The 21,741-nt window shown below is 37.5% G+C and overlaps 1 protein-coding gene across 1 annotated transcript; it reads left to right on the plus strand.

Moving 5' to 3' along the window:
- Window positions 1–6,907: 6,907 nt before the first annotated feature.
- LOC149048754 (uncharacterized) lies at window positions 6,908–21,379 on the plus strand. The gene is made up of 4 exons (XM_089199541.1): window positions 6,908–6,950; window positions 7,929–8,252; window positions 18,934–19,182; window positions 21,102–21,379. Exons 1-4 carry the CDS (start codon window positions 6,908–6,910, stop codon window positions 21,377–21,379), a joined length of 894 nt encoding a protein of 297 aa, XP_089055667.1.
- Window positions 21,380–21,741: the final 362 nt, after the last annotated feature.

Here is a 21,741-nt window from a genome sequence, read left to right on the forward strand (position 1 = left end):
AATGCGATCAGACTCTTACGGAGTAAAGGGAAAAATCAACATTCAGGTACTAAACGAAAAAGCTTCGCTTCTTTCTGTTTTTGTCTCATAATAGTTTAATTCATCTCTCTCGCTCACTATACAGTACGAAAGTTAGATAATAAAGTAGTGAGCATTTTTTTTTGATAGGAAACTAGCTTCTTAGATGTCGACAGATGGTAATCCTATTGATGAAATTATTTTTATGTTTTTTTACCACAACATTCCTTATAAACTATTGTAGCTCCCAAACTTATAGTTATGTAATTCAATAATTTTTAGTTTTTTTCTGTTTTTGTGATTTTTATGTAATCATTACGTGCATTTTCCGTGTTTTCCGAGAAACAAAGGACACCAAAAAAGTGAAAAATATAAATTTTTTTACGTAACACTTCATATAATTTCTCAGAATCAAATTTCTACAGACCAATATCGGTTCATTTTCAAAGAGAATGATGTTGAGAATTTAGGAAATTGATCGACATAGAAAAGATCGAGTCCAAATTTTTCGACAAACACAAATAGTTTAGTATTACCCTCGGAATAATAAACAAGAGTGTGTGTTTTGTTATGGTATTTTACAACTGAGATGCCAATTTTACCGTAAGGGATACATATTCCTTGTAAGTTGTTCAAACGTAAATTTTAGAGGCAAATGACATCTGAGATAAAAGACACGAAGCAGTCACTTTGTAAATGATAAACAGTTATATTCACAGAATAACGGACATAATCTTTAAAATAAAAGTTTACTGCTCTCCGATTTTGTAAAGTCGTCGTAGAAGCCTTGTTCAAAAATTTATGGCCTTAGAGGAAATCGAAAAACAACAGAGGATGAAGAAAATATATGCTGAATTTATTCTTTTCATGTGATATAGAGAGCGCACAACGCGTACAAATCTCTTTTTCTATGAGTTCTTCGATGATGTGCCGTGTAACAATTGTTGCAGTAGAGTGATAAAAGCGCAATTTCTTCTTTTATTTTCGATACACGTAGATACTTAAGCAGCATTGCGAACCTAACGTTTATCCAGCTTTTCTACATACATAAAGATTAAAAAACGCTTTTCAATAGTTTATCGCGACGTTCGCATCATAACTTTTACAAAAGAAATCTAGTATATTTATGTAAAGATCGAAACATCTGTCGTATAAAGAGCTATGGCCGTTCTCTTGCCAAATGAACGGACGGTTTTCGAATCGCAGATAAATTTTAAAACAATGAAGAACCTAGTTATTCTATTACGAGCTTTTTTTATGTAAAGGCGGCGAGCATTCCTATTTTTATCGCAAAATAACTACATGCACATAGTCAGTACAGATCTCGATCCTGTTGATTAACATGCTACGAAAGACACCGACCTCGGACTTGAAAATGTGTCCCTCTAGCGGAGATTTATAAAATAAGTACCTCCCAGTCGGTAAATAACATACTTATCTTTCCACTGACTGGTCATTTTCAATCCAGGGACATTACATCGCAAAATAAAGTTTTCGTTTTCGAATAGTTGATGAAAGAAAAAAAATCCATTAGGATGAGATCAGTAGTTTTGGAATTCCCAGCTCAATAAGTTAGTCGGTGTTCATGAAAATAGAAAAAATAATTAGGGTAAAAAAGATTTGACATAATTTGGATTTGAAAGTCAAATACTGTTATAAAATAATAAAAACGTTGATGCCGATGAATAGTCAAGTTAGTCATAATTTAGTCAGTTCCGAATTTAGGATTAAAAGGAAAAAAATGGTTTTCAATTCATTGCAACATTACATGAACTAGTCTTTAAATTGTTCAGAAAGAAAAGGGAGAAAAAAAAATAAAATGAAATAGACCTTATTTTAATTTCTCTTTTAAGGTGGACATGGACTTGAGAAAATTACGTGATGGAAATTTTTGTCGGCTTAGAACTCTCAATTCATCAAAAACAACAGTTAAAACAGCTGTAAAATCCTGTGCCTCTGTGTGAATTAATTCTCTTCTACTTATGCGGAGAAATGCGATCAGATTCTTACAGAGTAAAGGGACAATCAACGGTCAGGAACTAAAAATAAAAGCTTTGTTTCTTTCTGTTGTTATCTCATAATAGTTTAATTCATCTCTGAGCTCACTATACGGTACAAAAGTTAGATTTGAAAGTGGCAAGCATTTTTTTTGATAGGAAATTAGCTTCTTAGTTATCGACAGATGGCGATCCTTTCATTGAAATTATTTTTGTAATGTTTGTTACCACAATATTTATTCTAATCTATTGTAGCTCCCGGGCTTATAGTTCAGTAATTCAATCATTTTAGTTTCTTTCTCTGTCCTTGTGATTTTTACTTTATCGTTAGGTGCATTTTCCGCGTTTTCTGAGAAACAAAAGACTCGAAAAGAGTGAAAAATAAATAATTTTTTTACATAGCAATTCATATAGTTTCTTAGAATCGAATTTCTCCTTACCAATAACGGTACATTTTCAAGAAGAACGATGTTGAGAATTTAGGAAATTGATCGACATAAAGAAGAGTCCAAATTTTTCGACAAACACAAGTAGTAGTATTACCTTCAGAATAGTAAACAAGAGTGCACGTTTTGTAATGGTATTTTACAAAAGAGATGCGAATTTTATCGGAAGGGAAACATATTCCATGTAAGTTGTTCAAGCGTAAATTTGAAAGTCAAGTGAAATCTGAGATAAACGACACGAAGCAGTCACTTTGTAAACGACAAACAGTTATATTCACAGAGTAACGGATATAATCTTTAAAAAAAGATTTCTACCCCTCGATTTTGTAGAGTCGCCGCAAAAGCCTTGTTCAAAAATCTGTGTCCTGATAAGAAATTGAAAAACAAGACAGGAAGAAGAAAATATATACTGAGTTAATTCTTCTTTTTAACGTGATACAGAAAGCGCCTAGCGCATACAAATCTTTTTTTCTGTGAGGTTTTCGATGATGCGCCGTGTAACAATTATTGCAGTAGGGTAATAAAAGCGCAATTTCGCCTTCTTTCTTCAGTAAATGTAGATACTTAAGCAGATTGGCTGTGAGAATGACGAGACCGGTTAGACCACAAAATTGCAAACCTAACATTTCTACTGCTTTTCTACATATAAAGATTAAAAAGCGCTTATCAATAGTTTCTCGCGACGTTCGCTACATAAATTTTGCAAAAGATAACTAGCATATTTATATAAAGATGGAAACATCTGTCGTTTAAAGAGCAATGGCCGTTCTCTTACCAAAAAGAGCGGACGGTTTTCGAATAAATAAATAAACAAAAATCGAGGAACCTATTAATTTTATTACGAGCTCTTTTTATGTAAAGGCGGCGAGCATTCCTATTTTTATTGCAAGATAACTACATGTACACAGTCAGTACAGATGTGGATCCTGTTTATGAACATGCTACGTGCCTCACCACAATACAGTTTCTGATATGTCTAAAGTATTTCTCTATTGCAAAATCAACTTGATACTACGTGCTTTACCACAATACAGTTTCTGATATGTCTAAAGTATTTCTCTATTACAAAATCAACTTGATACTACGTGCTTTACCACAATACAGTTTCTGATATGTCTAAAGTATTTCTCTATTACAAAATCAACTTGATACTACGTGCTTTACCACAATACAGTTTCTGATATGTCTAAAGTATTTCTCTATTACAAAATCAACTTGATTCCTTTCAGTTTTTAACCATAGTAACTCTAAGTTATGCTCTAGCTGTTGATGAACATGCTACGTGCTTTACCTCAATACAGTTTCTGATATGTCTAAAGTATTTCTCTATTGCAAAGTCAACTTGATTCCTTTCAGTTTTTAACCATAGTATCTGTGAATTATGCTCCAGCTATGCATTGTACGCCCTGCCAAATCCGATACACAACAAAATGAGTCAAACTTGATTCAGTTCATGATAAAACTTCTTTTAGTTCATTGAAATCTCATTTTCCTCCACCGACATCGTGATATTGTCAAGAAGAATGGTAACGAGAATTTTACAATATGATCAACTTGATGAAATAAAAAAGTCAAATGACATCAGAGAACAATACAAGAAGCAGGCAGCTTGTAACATTATCACTGAGCTGAGGGACGGATAAAAGGATAATTTTCTCAATACGAGGATTTCAATTTGTGTCCTCCAAAACTGTATATGTATCATCAATATTCCTGTTGATGAGGTTGGAAAACCCCACAAGAGAAAAGAGAAGCAGTTTCTCTGTAGGAAGAAAAATTGATATAATTTTGTCTCTTCTTTCTACTTTATATTAAAAATGCGTGAACGTAACATTTTACTTTGCGCAACAGTGCGGATTTCGTTCGGCGTTTCGAAAGGAATAAAATATCACCATTATATTTCTTGTTAAGAGGATGAAAAGCACGAAATATAATATGGAATATTGTTATCGGTCGCCATGAATTAGCAATGAGTTTAACAACGGTTCATCTTGTAACTGAATTCTAACTAAGCTTAGTGATCACATTACAATTCCTATTTCTTATTTCAAAATTTGATTTCATAAGAAATTGGTTTCTTATTACGTGAATACAAGCTTTTAAATTATTCCACAGATGGCTTCCTTAGATACATATATTACTCTACACGTTAAAACAATGCAAAACAAATCTCATTCATAAAGCTCAATTCGATTATTTTTTCTTTTTATTTCGAGTTCCTATTTTTATACTCTTAGTGTAACGTAAGATTTTTTTGTGTTTATTACTCTTTCTTGTTGCTTTCTACTGACCACAGATAATGACTTTTTTCTCCGTTTTCATAAAATAAGGGGGGGAGGGTGTAGATGGGAGAATATCGTTACAATTTCTAGAACCTGTTACCCCCCGCTCAGGAACTGAAAAAAAAATAGATAGTATTGGTAAGGTATTAACCGGCAAAGGGAAGATCCGTACGGCGAAAAACTCCGACCTCGGACTTAAAAAAGGTTGCCCTCTAGCGGTGATTTATACAGTGACTTTACATCGCAAAATAACGTTTTGGTTTTCGAGTGGTTGCTAAAAGAAAAAGAATCCATTTGGGATGTGATCCGTAGTCTTGAAATTCTCGGCTTAAAAAATAAGTCAGTGTTCATTAAAATGTAAATAATATTAAGGGTAAAGAAAATTTGACATATTTTGGATTTGAAAGTCAAATACTGTTATGGAACAATAAAAACGTTGGTTGCTGATGAATAGTAAAGTTAGTCATAATTTAGTCAGTTCCGAATTTAGGATTAAAAGGAAAAAAAGTTTTTCAATTCATTACAACATTACATGAACTAGTTATTAAAACTGTTCAGAAAGAAAAGGGACAAAAAAAGGTAAAAGAAATAGACCTTATTTTAATTTCTCTTTTGAGGTGGACATAGACTTGGGAAAATTACATGATGGAAATTTTTGTCGGCTTATAACTCTCAATTCATTAAAAACAACAGTTAAAACAGCTGTAAAATCCTTTGCCTCTGTGTGAATTAATTCTCTTCTGCTTATGCGGAGAAATGCGATCAGATTCTTACAGAGTAAAGGGAAAATCAACGTTAAGGAACTAAACATAAAAGCTTTGCTGAATAACGAGACCGGTTAGACCACAAAATTGCAAAAGCATTTCTCCTGCTTTTCTACATATAAAGATTAAAAAATGCTTTTAAATTTTTTCTCGCGACGTTCACACCATAAGTTTGAAAAAAAAAAACTAGTCTAGTTATATAAAGATCGAAACATCTGTCGTTTAAAGAGCAATGGCCGTTCTCTTACCAAAAGAACAACCGGTTTTCAAATCACAGATACATTTTAAAACAATGAAGAACCTAGTTATTCTATCACAAGCTCTTTTTATCTAAAGGCGGCAAGCCATCTTTTTTATTGCAAGATAACTACATGTACATATTCAGCACAGATGTCGATCCTGTTGATAAACATGCTACATGCTTTACAACAATAGAGTCTCTAATATGTCTAAAGTATTTCTCTATTGCAAAATCAACTTGATCCCTTTCAGTTTTTAATCATAGTATCTGTGAGTTATGCTCTAGTTGTGCATTTTACGCTTTTTTTCTATAGATCGTGACTTTTTTTTCTCCGCTATCATAAGATACTGAAAGCTTAAAAAAACAGTATTCGAATTCGATTTTTATTTAAATTCTGAATGCGGAAAAGTCATACATCAGTCATATGGGTTCCAAGAATTAATATATTTCTTTAAGCTGACATTAGATGACATCGCCCTTGGTAACCAAAATACATTATCCCAGTTTAAATTTTTTCTTGTCTGTTTGAGATAAATTTAATGCTAAGAAGGAGACTTAAGCGTTATGCTAAAATAATTTTTTCAAAAATAGTAGACGCAAGAAAGACTGGACTCTAAATTATACTTGCATTTTAAGGTTATTGGTATTCCTTTTTCAGCATAAGAAGAGTTAACTTTCTCAACACATCAACAATTTTTCAAGGAAACAGGTATCGAGAAAAACAAGATTCATCATTCATGGACCATCCAGAATAAACCGTTCAATATAGGATCTTGTTGTTTTCAGTCTTGGTCCCAAACTACGTAATGGACCGAACAAGAGATCCGGCATTTTTTAAATAGACTTTTTTTAGAGTTGGTTCTCAAACGGGCAATTATTTCCAAAACTCAGGTGAAAAAATGGTTTATAGAAAACAAATTTCAATCAATTCGTCCAGGATAAAAGCCTACACACACATTTTCTATTTGAATAAAAACAGTTGTTGCATGTCACTGAGTCTACCTGAATTATATTTACAAATCTCTGTTGGCTTAATATAAGCTTACAATGAATGTTGAGGTGGTTCTAAGATGTCTACTGAAAGGACAGACATGTAAATTAAAAATCAGAAGGAAAAATTAAGCATATCAATTTTACTTCCTTAGCAGACAACATTGTGATGGTATCTTCAGTGGCCAAGTGGAGTTTCATTCTTGTTTTCTGTAAGCACCTCAACTGTTTACAACCATTGTGTAATAACTTTAAGCTATTTAATTTTTTTCGTATTGGAGAAGGAGAGGAGGCCCCATAGGTAGGGTGGGCAGTAAGGAACGAAAAGGAGGTAATGAGTGGGATATCCGTCAAAGGAGGGCATTGAAGAGTTAAAGGATGAACAAACATGGCATTTGCTGAAAGAGAGGCAAGAGATCACTATCTCTTGAAGATGAGTGTTTCATGCAACGTAAACTAGGCATGTGAAATGGGTGCATTGTTTGATTGAAGATGTCCAAGACGTCAACATTATCCCATCTGAAGTTATAAGATTTTAATCTCTTTCAAGTTTAATAAAATTCATTTAAATTAAAATTCAATAAAATAATTCCAATGAAATACACTTGAAAACCAGTAAATAACCAACTTTTTCCTATCCTTGATAGACTTCTTTCACAAGGAAACTAGGCTTACTGTCTTAATTCTAAATTGGTGGCAATTTTTTCATTTGGAATGGGAAACTCTTTGGTGTAATGGCCATACCCTACGCTTGGCGAGCCCCAACCCTGACCGAAAATTTATGTTGTGTTATTGAGCTAGTTACTTCATGGAACGTTTGTGCTAATTTTTTTTCCTTTAGGTTTTGTTTATTTTGTTTCTAGCAACGAGATAGCTCATAATTTCTGCGAAGTAATATTGGATTTTTTAAAATTAAATTTGCCTTGAAGTTTTGCAGTCGTCACTTGTTTTGTCCCATCTCGAGCAAAGGTCCATTTGTGGGTACTACTTCACTCTCTCCTGTGCTAAAATCTAATAAATGGAATGATTGTGCTTGCAAGACAGAACTCAGCTTTTATGCAAGCAACTGTTTTTGTATTACCACATTCTTTCTTTTTATTGTTCTCAATGTACCATTTATAATTTCTTTATAATAACATCAATTGCTTTTGTTGCAACCAGACTAAATTGACTTGTTACATTTATCGCAGGTCTGTTGGTGTATGATAAGCAAGCACAAGGATGGGAACAAGTCCAAGAGTTTGACGAAGAACAAGTTCTCTCAGTTGCACAGGGACGTTATGTAGAATTAAGGTTTACCATGCGCAGCAAGTTGCCACTGTTATGCTTATGGGATTTTACTTTTGAAATGCGTGATGGCAGTAATCAGTCGGCCAATTTTCTTGGTAAATTCTGTGGAGATTACGGAATTGGAGTGGTGCGATCCAGTGGACGATACATGTGGTTGCAATTTATATGGAAAGAGCTCTATGATTTCGCTGCATTCTATACTGGCAGATCCAACAATGAAACAGGCATGGAGTTCCTTTCTATATCTATAAATATACACCCAATTTGAAAAATGTAATAATGATGTATACCTTTTCCTTTTTTGAAAATATTCTTTTTCAAAAACATTGCAAGTTTGTTATTATATCAAATATATACAACTTTTCTATTTTCATCAAAAAGAGACACTTTTTGATGAAAAAGGTATATATATATATATATATATATATATATATATATATAAGTTAAACAATTAAAAAGGACGCATCGATTCTCTGTGACTCTGAGTTTCGCGCCTAAGCGCTCGTTAGAGAATCAATGCGTTCTCTACAATTATTTAATTTACGTATACTTAGCTCTGCTACCACAGCATTGAGCACTTTATGCCAAAGTAGACTCTACCCCCACATATAAAAAAAAAATATATATATATATATATATTGATTTGTTTATGTATATATATATATATATATTTAATTAATTATATATTTAAATATATTTAAATAAATATATATTTATATATATATTTATATATTTGTATATATATATATATATATATAAATTCTGTGTTCCAGCAACACAGAAAAATGATTTTTGAGTGATTGTGTTGAACAGTAACTTCGCCTACAGGTTTTATTTTGTAGAAGTAATTACTAACACGTTAGTGATGTGGTTGAGCTTCGCGGGTGTCCTTCGCAAAGAATCAAAAACTATATATCAATGTAAAATTTATGGAATGCACTATTCGGCAAAAATTATTTCGTTTTGATGAAAATCGTAAGTAAACGATCTAATCGTAAACTGAAAGGGCGCGACAAGTTGAAATGGACACTGTTTCCTAGAGCGAAATAATCGCCTATCAAATCTGACCGCACAAATGAAATTTCTACACAATTTCAATTGTGAGGGGTTGGTATTCAAAAGGGTGTGAGGATTTTTCGATATTCTCATTGGTTGCTTTGTAATTTATTTGTCATGTTCGCTGATCAATACTTTACCGATACGCATTACGTCGGAAGGGCTTGCGCGAGATCCATTTTGAAAAACGCAGTTCCTCCACATTTTTTTCAGGTTGGTATCTTAGGAGTATTCGAACCAAATTTCAAGGCAATTCGTAAAGTTTACATACCCTGTTAATCGGTTCAAAGACGGCAAAACTTCGTGCATAAACGAAGGTTTTTTTCTTCTAAAGTTTTCTCAACAATTCACGCCGAGTATTTAATGCAATTCAAATGATAATATGTTACAATGTGGAAACTTACACAACAAAATTATATAATCACACAATTCCAAACAAAGAAAGTCAAGTAATTGACTAACCTGCTTCAACTTTTCAAGGATTGAGGTACAAAGAAATAGATATGGTAAACAGTTACAGTTAATACAAAGTTGAAAGTTTAAAAGCTAAGAGATATACATTGCAATAATCGTTACCACTACAACTTCTCCCACACATTCATACTTACAGGAAATCATTAATTTTTATCACAAGGTGGTGATGTACTTACTATAGTTCTACCGACAAAAAAGGGGTATTTCTAAAGTTATCTCATAGGTTATGACTGTACAGGTCATGTGGAAGGTTCCTGCTTGGGGACTGACATTTCAAATACCTCAGCAAACTGTTATCATGAGAATTGCAAGCCAAAGTGTATTTACTAAGTGCTCAAGTTTCCGAAGTAGCCACCTAATTGTTACAGCCAAGTTCCCTCCTTTTTGAGGTCATCTTCAGCTTGATCATCCTGTTACATCTGAAAATATCAAATGTTACTCTCATTTTCAAATACTTGTCTGAATCAAAAGTTATAATTTTTTAATAACCTTCTTCCTTTAACCTTTTAATCACTGAGAGTGACTTGCATCTTATTTCCCCTTTCAATATCACTCCTGAATCAAACATCAAGGTTATGGGAAAACAGGAAATAAACTGAAGAACCTCTTGATTGTTATACAAATTCTCTTTGCCAGCACGTTAGGAAATGTATAGAGAACAGTAAGGAGAATATGCATACTGGCGTAAGGGTGTAAAGGATTAAGGACATAATGTAATCAGTTTTATATAAGTAGAGTATTGCTTGAATATAAAGTTGTGGTGGGTGCAAGTGCTTAGTAAACCTCAGTCTATGGTCTTCCACTCTTCCACCCTGGAGGGTGCCTTGTCTACATAAAAATTGAAGTTCACTGCCTTTACAAACTTTTTTGGCTACAAAGAACAACAGCCACACCAAGAAATATTTTTCATGACAGACACCTTTACAATGGTAGATACACACAATTGACATGTTTGAGTGAAGCATGTCAAGCAGTAAGGTATGAATTTGTCAGTTTGTTTTTCATTACTTGCAACCAGCTTATTTCTATCAGCTTTAAAAATAAATGTACAATGAAGTTTCAAACTCATTGAAATTAAGTTGACTTCATGATACAGATTTTAGTTTAAGAAATGTGCAATATCTCTTTACATGGGTGAGAAGAGAATGCCATTTATGAATTCTAAAATAGTAAATCCCAAAAAGTAAAAGATGGAATTTAAAAAGACTACTAAAATATGGCATATCTATTCACTGAAATTTTAATCATTAGCTTGCACAGAGATATAAAAGAGGCTTTGTGAAAAAAACCAGAGCAATAAAACTAAAGATTCAGGAGAAGCATATGACATCAACTAGTTTACTGATGTTCTCACGTGAATTCAGTCTGGAAAGAGAATTCTATGACACTTCTGTTTTATCTTCTCACACTTGAATTAAGACACAAAATTTAATTATTTGCAGGTAGGTAAAGAGGGAATTAAAGGAATGGATATATGTTTCATAAAAGAAACCTCATTCAATAAAAGTAAAACAGAAGCATATTACCTACGTGTCTTTGCTTCTGAATACAGCTATAATAGGTATTTTTAAAGCAACTATCTACGTTTGTAAACCGGGTGCAATATGCGGTGGTAAAAGCAACTTAATTCTAACCTTCCTCCTCGAGGGGTGTTTTTTGTATCAAACATATCAAGGTCAGTAGCTACAGAGTCATAAGCCAGGCTTTTGGGGCTAAAAAATAATAAGATAATCAACGCGTTATGGCAGGTCAATTTACCGAGAGATTGTACCTCAATGAATTAAACAGAAAATATCCAAGAAGGTTACAGAAACGGACTCTCAAAAACGGCTGTCGAATTGAAAACTGTAAACAACAATTATTTACGCTGACCATGTGCTTACCAGCATGCTTGTGAACTCAAATCGCCAAGACCCCGTTTAATTACACGATCACAGCTCAAACGCTTCTTGCAAAATGTGATGATTATCGATTTCAAAGATTGATTCTTCAGTTTCCAGCATTAAGAAAAAATATCGTATCGCAAGCATGTTCATCATAACCCGAGTAGTAAGTGCGCCTCGAAATGTTGAGAGAAGAGAAAGTGGCTCCATGTTTTGTGAGACAATTGAACCATTTCCTGAAATTCGAACGAATCGAGTAGAAAGGATGAAAACACAGTGCTGCAGTACGCTACACTGAGGCTCGACACTCGAATATGCGCACTTCATTGTCATCTGCCGGTATCTCCTGGCGAACACTAATGAGGTATCCAAGTTACGCACGCAATCGCGCCTGCGCATTACCTTCTCCCTCGCCCTTCCACTACGCAATTGCGAAGATAGTGCCTGTGCACTTTTAACATGCACGTTGGCGGCGCATGCTAAAAGTAAGACCTTGTACGGTCGGTCGTACGGTGGTACGGTCGTAAGTCCAAATCTCTTCGGTTTGATGGGTTACTACTATTTTGTATAAGTATGGGGCTACGCTGCGCGCGCTTCGAGCTCCGCTATAATTTGTCACGTTCTCGATTGCGGTTGCGCGCCAATCGAGATAACGCCGTTGAAACTGGGTACCATGCTATCACAGTTACTCTCAATCTAGTTTATTGAACATTGCTTTAAATCACATGGAACGTGATGAATAAACTAAAAATGAAAAATCAAGGACCAAATAAACAAAAATTCTCGAACCAAAGGCGTGAGAAAACCAAATAAACTTCGACAGAGAGGATCACTTACATTGTCCAACTCCTAAAAAAAAATAAGAGGAATTTTCCTTCTGCTTATTTTTCGTAGAGCGATTTGAAGCCTCCATGTGTTCTTATGTGTACGATTACATTACAGAATTAGTTATACGAATTACGATTATTAAACATTGGCTAAAAAAAATGTTCGAGCTTGACTCGCGTCACACTCCTCGCCCGGTGATTTTGCATGACGGATCATGTTTACTGTAATATATCGGTCTATGTATCGTTCGATATATCGGTCGATATGCGTGTCGGGCAGGAAATTAATTGAATAGGTTCATGTCTTAAATGTGCGTCAAATGTCACAGAACTTCACCAACGTTTGCACGCTATTCGTACATAGCATGATGGATGTACCTACTCCTTTCGAGTCCGAAAGTATGAGCAAAATGTTCGAGCCCTGGCTGCTTCAACTTTTTCTTGTCTTTTTGTTCTCTTTCTCTTCTTTTTCTCTTTTTTTTCCTTTCAATTTACATTCCTCCTCAAAGGATATGTTTAGAAGTGCTCAGAGTAAAAACGCACATTTCAGAACATTTGAGACATATTGCTTACGTTGAAATCGATAACAACGTCGAAACACAGAGAAGAGACCCTGGGAAAACATCGAAACATTGCCCCCATCGCATGATAGCATTAATTGATGACGTCGTCGCTTAAAAAGAAAGCCATTGGACTGCTAAATTAACACATTTGATCGATACTCAACACATGACTAATATTCGACCCACAGTTGACCAATATACCACCGACAGCTGACCAATATATCACCGACAGTCGACCGATACACCACCGAGATATGACCGACTCTCGACCGATACAGTAGTCGATATATCGACCAAAACTCGGCCGATAGTTAGTCGCTATATCGACCAACTATCGACCGACTATCGACGGACTATCGGCCAACTGTCCGACTGTCGACCGATATATCGGTCGAGTATCAACCGACTCTCGACTAATATCGATCGCCTATCGGTTGAGAGTGCTTACAATAAACTTGATCCGCCCTGACTACGTTTCTTCTAGTGGACTCCAACTGTATAGTCGTTGGACGGAGCCAGAAGCACAAGGGCACTAATCAACCACTCGTACGCCCTCCTTCCATCTTTACTTGTAAAGACAGTCGCCTTACGTGTTTTTCCAGCGGCCAGATTGCGCTGCTCCTGTTTCCACTTGGGCTTCGCTTGCAAATTGTGGACATACTCCTTTCGCCACTGGGACCAAAAATTAATCCGCCAGGTACTGCACCTTCCTCCATCTGCGTCGGGCATAGAGGTCCAGGGACCCGAACTCTCCTGGAAGAGAGCCGAGTGGGCGGATTTTCTGAGTCAGCAAGATTAAGGGTGTTAGAGGAAGACAATCTGATCTCGCTGATATGGCTGTGATGGGGTATTTGTTCACTATCGCTGCAACTTGGGACATCATGTTGACGAGCAGCTCGTGGGTCAGCTTCCGCCCTCTTATCTCTAACAGCATGGCATCTAGAGTGCGCCGAATCGTGCCTATTTGACCTTCCCATACTCCGCCGAAGTGAGATGCTTGAGGCGGATTAAATTGCCAAGCACATCCACTGTTGGATAGATACCTCTCCACAGATGAGTGGTTCATTTGAGTTAGGGCTTCGTCCAGCTCTGTCTTTGCTCCTATGAAGTTGCTGCCTCGATCACACCTTAGTTTGAAGCTGGTCCTCGGATAGAGAAGAACCTTCTCAGGGCACATGTGAAGGAGCTGACGTCCATCGATTCTAGCTGTTCGATGTGGATCTCCCAAGCAAGTGAAGACAAATGCCCAGCCCAATCTCCGCTCTGTCTGGGGCTGGTCTGCCATCCTTTGCTCCAGTATTAGACCACGTAGTTTCTTGCACATGAAGCAAGAACTGATTAATTTTGCTACGGCTGCATGGCCGCCTATCAGCCAATATCCAGCATTTCTCAGAGCTCTAGGCTGCAAATGTTTCTCACTAGATCCTCCACAGGAAAGGGTTCCATTACGCTCATGGAGTTTGACACCACTTTATGAGCCTGAGGTTGGCGAGATTGGCTTGTGTGTTCTGCACCAAAGTGATGACTTCATTCGCGGTTGGCTTTGAAAGTAGGCCATCTTCGATGTAGAAATTTCTTTCGACGAACCCCTTGACGTAAGCTTCCTCGCCTTGCTTTAACATTTTCCTCAGTCCGAAAGCTACCACAGCTGGACTTAGCCCGTTCCCAAACAGATGGACGGTCATCTGGAATTCCGCGATTGTCTTCGAAGGGTTGTTCTCCTTAAACCACAAGAAGCGCAGAATGCGATGCTCAGGTGAGACATAGAACGAATGGAACATTTGTTCTATATCACACATTGCTGTCACTCCTCGCGTCGGAAGTGGACAATTACTTCGAGTGGGGTTTTCCTGAGATTAGGTCCAGTTAGCAGCTCACTATTAAGAGATTTTCCTTGGTATTCTGCGGAGGAATCGAAGACGACTCGGATCTGGTCTGGTTTTTTCGGATGGTACGCGTTGAAGTGAGGTAGGTACCATATTCGCCTTGGGATTTATTGCAGGATATTTCTCCATCAGGGACCAGCCCTGCATGATCCTTGTCTAGCATCTTCGACATGAATTCAATGTAATCTTTCTCCATTTGTGGTTTGCGTTTGAAGTGGCGTGCAAGCCTATGTACGCGTTAGAGAGCGTTGTTTCTGTTGATAGGCATGGACAAGTTTGCTGAGCAAAAGGGTAGGGGCTTTTCCCAGTTCCCAAGCTGATTCTTGTGTTTTCCTTTGTCCATGATCTCCATGAACCTACGGTCTTCGATCGACGAGGTGACATCATTATCATTCCGGGCTATGCAGTATACGTCCGACGGGTTCTTCGTATTGCTGCATCCAGCGAAGGTTTCATGGAGCGTGAAGGTGGTAGGACATGTGACTATCTCATACTCCTCGTCTTTGCTTGTCGGGGCGATTAAGTTTAGGCTGCCAGCGCAAGTAATCTCTCCAGGATCGATCGCCGCAATGCTAGTTCCCTTTTCTCGGTCATGAATGGGTTTCTCGCACAGATCTAGGCAGGTCTGGCCTGATATTGTCCATGCTAATATAAGCTCTTAGGCCCATGGTGCTCCCTTCAGGCTACTCTTAAAGGCTTGCACTTTTATGAGTTATGGTGCATCTCTCCCGATTAGAAGCTGTATCTTGGCCACTTCGTTCAAGGGGGGAATCCCATCAGCTATACTCCTGAGATGAGGGTTTGTCCTTGCGATCTCTGGTGTTGGTATCTCCTTTTTAGCCCGTGCGATTCGTCACACTCAATCAGCGTTTGAAGCTTCGCCGCTCTCCCCTACATGGACCTCACGATGATATTTGTTACTCTTTGTCCGTATCTGGCCACCTTGTTGCTTCCACAGGTTGAATGGAAATACTTCCACTCCGGGCCGTTCGCATTCAACTTGTCCGCCAGTTCGGAAGAAATAATTGAAGCGTTGCTCTGGTCATCCATAATGGCGTATGCTGTATGGGCCTCCTCACAGAGATTTTTTTCTTTAGATATCAACCAATACTATATTGCTGCAGGAAAGTCCACAAGGGGGCCTTTGCATACCGACGTGCATTTTTCGTTAACATTGTCTTGGCTGTAGTCGACCGTGCCTGCTTCTTTCACTCTCTCCCTTTTCTCTGCACTGCTCAAATGAAGAAGGTTGGGGGTGTCTTCCACTATCACAGATGCCACACTTCACGTTTTCCCTAGACGGGCTAGCTAAATGGTGAGATGAGAATCAGCGGAATCATGGCCTTTCCTGTAAAAACCACTGTTCTTTTTCTTTAATCGACTTTTTGCTGAAAGCCTTACACTCTGCGAGGATGTGGCCGAGCTTTTTGTGAAAAAAGGGGTTTTCGCCGCCGCTGCTTCTGCCACTGCCTTCATTTTCGTGACGCTGGATGATGAGGACGCACGTGACGAGTGGCTGCGACGCAATCTTCGAGACCTGACAGATGATGATTCGGACAGATTTTCGGATTTACGGGAGCTCTTTATCCTTTCAATTAGTGAATTAAAACGTGCACGTTGCAGGACTGCCACTGCCACACACCAAGGACCAATAGGAATAATGCAAAATCGATCTTAAAGCCTAACGATCCACGTAGAAAAAGGTCACAGAAGCAACTTCCACTCGGGCACGGAATTGAGAACACTACTCTACCTTTCCCCGAAAGACTTTGCTATTGCAACACTATCTTCAATCAACAACTGAAGAGACTCGTGAAGAGTCGAAACCGTCGTTGCTGTTGTAGCCACTATAAACAGTTGCATCAATGTCTGCTTTTGACAACTCTCTGGTGGAATACTTTATATCAAGTTTTGGTGAAGAAGACGAAATCCCACCACCAAAGACGCCAGACTATCGTCGGAATGACGAAAACTAGGACCATCAAATAAATGTCTTTAATGTAATGAATGATAACCAAAACCAACTAAAAGCCATTGCAAGCCGACTGAGACCTTCCAATTTATGCAGTTCGCCTCGTGCCACCCACAGGCATAAAATATGGTTTCATTAAAGGCGAAGCGATAAGATTGTTTAGAACTAACTCTTCCAAAAAAAAACATTTGAAGAGGGCCTTTTGAAATTCAAACAACGCCTCAAAATAGGACACTCAGAAAACATCATAGAAAGCTCTCTGACAGGGGTCAACTTTGCTTTTAGACAATCGGCCTCTACACACACACAAAAGAGCAAAAATATAATTTAGAGGCGATAACGCCACAAAAGCCACAGCCGAGTTCGCGCCGGTCTGTCTTTACCTTTTTTCTCAAGAAGGAATGTGCCGCCTGCACAACAGCATAGCTTCAATTAACACACTAACACATTAGTACATTATTCACGACAATTGTGGGGAATCCACACGCAGTTTCCCATTTTAAGCGTGAGACATTCACCGCATTGCAGTATTCCCAAGACTTTGGAATAATTACCAAGGAGTCGTTGAAGAGAGTAACAAAATGGGCAGCCAAGTATTTTACTCATGAAAAATCCTACTATCCTGTCCCTCAGACCAGCACGGAGTTTGCAAATGTCAACTTTAAAAATGTCAACCTTCACAGTAGATTAACCCTGAGACTAAAAGTGTTGTGAAAGAATTTGTGGAGAAGTATCGTCTGCTGAGGCTAAGGACAATTCGGAGGGAAACTACTAAGGACAAGGCAAGGACCTTACCACCGCCGTGTGCACGAAGTAACAAGATTCCGCCAGAGTAAACTTGTTGGCCGGATTACGGAACGAACAAACAAAAGCTTTCCAACATTTTTACCGGCTATGTGGTTGAAAAGGATTGTTTCAATGTTGAGCACGGGCAAACAGAAGTTTGTCGGAGGAAGAGCTGTAAATTATTTAAACACCCTTAAAACAAAGGCTGAAAGTCACTTGAAAGATCTTGGAATTATTTCATTCATTCCAGAATTGAGAAAAAGGAGTCCTTATTGTGTCACTTTTCGACTTAATTTTCGAGTTTACGCCATATATGCCTTTTTAGCCCAAAATAGGGTCGGGAGTAATAATTAACTCGCCAAGTTAATTATCAACAGTCATTTCATTGACAACTGACAAATGGCCTGAAATTTAACTGAGAACTGATAAATGGCCAAAATTTTATCAGAAAACTGAAATTTGTACCTTCCCATCCAGACCCTCTCCTTGGGTTATTAATCGGTCTCCATTCGCGGTGATATCTCCTGTTGGATCTTCTTATCACTTCGACATGCTTTGGTTTTCTTTTCACGTTCTCTGTTTGAAGATATTTAAATAACGGCTTACCTCAATGTTCTCCGGTGATTGTGCGTTTCGGCAATTTTTTCCACTGTCACGTTTTCGATTGCAGTTGCGCGTCAATCGAGATAACGCCGTTGAAACCGTGTACCACGATATTATATTTACTCTCAATCTGGTTTATTGAACATTGCTTTAAATCACATGGTACTTGGTGGACATACTGAAATGAAAGATCGAGGACCAAATAAACAAAAATATTCTAACCTAAGACGTGAAAAAACGTAAATAAATTCGAAAGAAGCGATCACTTACATTGTCCAACTCCTAAGAGTATTTCCTTCTACTTAATATTATTACTGCCATTTGAAACCTCCGCGTGTTCTTCTTAAGTGTACGAATTACATTCCAAAATTAGTTATACGAACTACGATTATTAAACATCAACAAAAAAAATGTTCGAGCGTGAGTAGCGTCACATAATTGGCTATTTACTCTTTGGTCGTTAAATAATTCAGTTCGAAAACACGTTTCTGTAAATAAATCGCGCGTATTTCAATAATTCACCAAAATGTTAATTGGAAAGTATAATTTAAACAATAATGCTAAGTTTAACTTGAAAACCAACATTAAAAAATATTGGCACTCGCGGGTCTACCGTATCCTTAAATGACGCAGACAGACAAGCGGAGATAGAGAAAGGCGGAGAAGGATACAAATAATATTCACATGTTGCTTTGGCCTGAACATTGAAATGTGTCAGGATTAGAATGATATTTTTTTATGTGCATGTAAAATGGGTTATCCTCTCATGCTGTGTCTAGGAATTAGTTGTTCTGAATACCTGCACATTAGTCATTTCAACAATTGCCTTCTTTTTTTCTTTTAAATCTAATATAGTCAATCCTACGATGAACCAAGTTCCAAACCTGCACTATGTATTTTTGAACAGAACCTCTAACCTGTGGTGCCCAGTAAAAGGTGCACCGGCTCCATATATCCTATGGAGAAAAGATGGTGACGCTATTCAAAATAGTACCAGCATAACATTTCAGCATAAAATAACTTCGAAAAACCACGTGAATTACAGCTGCGAGATAAGAAGAGATGGAGAGGTACTAAGAAGGAACATCAGCCTCAGAATTGAAGGTGACGTATCATTGTTTTGTTGAAGTATATCAGTACTTTTCATACATATTTGGATTGTCTAAGCCTGTACTTTTTTATTTGCTCAAAATTCTGACCACCTGAAAAAGCGGCGCAACCACTTTGCTTGTTGAATGTTTTTTAACCTTTCAAAAATTGTCTTTCTGTATCCATTTAATTTAACTTGTATGCTTTTTCCAGTATTGAATGCTAATTATCTGTAAGGTAGTTATCTTCTGAAAGGGAAAGCGTAAATGATTAATCAGAAGCAAAGGATATTCTTACATTCTTACGCCCAAACTTACTTATTTCTGTTGCAACTGAAGTTACTACGCCACAGTTTGTCGATTTTAGCGCCTGCACACAATATACCTGAAGTTCCATTTTTCATCTTCGATTCATGATCAGGTTTTGAAACATCTTCTTTCTTTTTCATGGGTAATTTTTACATCATAACTCTTATTAAGTGTTCGTCTAAGCTTGGTAAATGTAATTTTTACCGTTATGTTCGATCCAAATGAAATATTCTTCATTGCAAAACAACTGACTCAACCATTTCAAATTTGAAGCCTTTGATGACGAATTTTAGCCGCCAATCGTCTTTCGAAATTTTCTTTTCCTCATTTAGAGTGCCCAGACCCCTGTGAATGTGACGTCTCCCACCAAACTATCATTAGTGGGAACTGTAGTGGAAAAGAACTTAATTCAGTTCCATGGAAATTTCCCCTTGCCATCTCAAAATTGTGAGTACCAATAAAAAGTTATAAACACCAAGAAAAAAATTGGTCAAAAAGACTGATTTTCCACTAAAAGCCTTATTCGTAGAGGAATCCCTCTCATGCTTTCGTAGGTCTACTTCCCCCCCTTAAGGCCTTATTGTCAAACGAAGTCCTTTCATTCATTATAGAACTCAAATCAATTCGGACAACCCCAGGACAATGTATGATGTACCATAACTGATAGACGAACTGTGGGAATTCTTAATGGGCGCAATGTCCTACACAGGATTAGCTGTATCCGCCAAGAATCTGAAAGAAAGGGTGTGATCTTAAATTAATTTACGAAAGATTGGCTGGAGAATGAGGCTTATATTTGGGATTCAGTCACTTAACTTGATCCTCTCTTGGAACTAGTGACGAGCATGTCCTAAACCGTGCACGTTATAATTAAATACCCAGCTTTTAGTATAATAGCAAAGTGAATAATGAGGGATTTGCTTCATAGAGTTATCCAAAGTGTAAGTTCTAAGTGCGAAATTTTTTTTTTGGATTCTTTGCGAGTTTAAAGTTCATTATTTAAGTCATTTCACCCCGTAACTAGCGGAAGTTTATACTCGTGGTTTCATTAGCGCCCTTTTTGTGATTTTATTGCCACCTTATTGCCGCCTTATTGCTACTTCGCATAATTTATCGATGTACACATAGCAGTAATATACCTATTTTCTCGTTTTTAGCGCCAAGCATAGTTCAATAATGTACCACCGTTTTCGCTCGCCCTTTCCATTTCTTTTTTTCGGCCGAAGCAGTTTCGCAATTTCAGTATCAATCTTGGTCTTTTCTGTGACCGTAACAGTGCAAGTGTTTCAGTTGTGTTGTTTGTTATTTCTTTATATCGCATATCGTGCATTGTTTGTTATTTGGTTTCCACTTACGTCATTTACGCCGTTGAGGAATTAAAGTGAATTTTATTTATTTCTACAAGAAGTGGATTTTTTAATCCGTGGCCACAAATTACGCGTAGTTCAGTTTCATTGTTAAAAATTGATGCGGGTCACGCCGTTCCATCATGAGTAGCAGGACTAGTCAGGTTACGGAGCCAATTGGTCGACGAGTCGGTGCTCGTGTGCAACAACCAAACCTTATGTTGGGAATTGGAAGCCGTTAAGCTGCACATCATTTGCTTGAAGAAAAATTCGAGATCAGTTTACCCATCCGCGGTTACCGTGAAATCGAAAAAAATTATTGGTTTGATATCTGATGACCGGAACCTTAAAGAAGTGAAAGAGAAGCTTATTCATGTGGATAACGCTTTCCAAAGACTCCGAGAAGCTCATCACGATTATAGCAGCGAGATTATGGACGAGGATGGCATCGCTAAGTACGAGCCTTACCTTAAGAGTGAAGAAAAAGAATTCGGCTTATTTCGCCAGCAAATCGACGACTGGATAATTGTATCTGAGGAGATTCAGTTGTTCAAGTAGATTCAGTTGTGAAACCTGAAGACTCAATAAGCTTTGCTAGCGCATCAGAACCATCAAAGGCATCAAGAGCATTTAATGCTTCTAAGCTTTCAAAACTCTCAGTCGAGTAAAATCGCGTGGCAGCCGCGCCTCATCAGTCGCAATTGCGAGAGCCAAAGTCGCCGAATTGAGGTCCGAATTTGCCATGCTTGAAAAACGTCAAGCTCTCGAGGAGAAGGTTTCGTTTGAAACAAGAAGAGTTCCACCTAAAGTTGGAAGCTGAAATGGCGAAGACATCAACAAAGGAGAGAGCCTTCGCTGCAATGACCACCACATTTTTACCGCAGCTACAGCCAGTCAAATTGGAACTGAGGTTCAATGAC

The sequence above is a fragment of the Pocillopora damicornis genome, chromosome 3 (genome assembly GCF_964200805.1).
Source record: "Pocillopora damicornis chromosome 3, jaPocDami1.2, whole genome shotgun sequence".
NCBI classification, from domain to species: Eukaryota; Metazoa; Cnidaria; class Anthozoa; order Scleractinia; family Pocilloporidae; genus Pocillopora; species Pocillopora damicornis.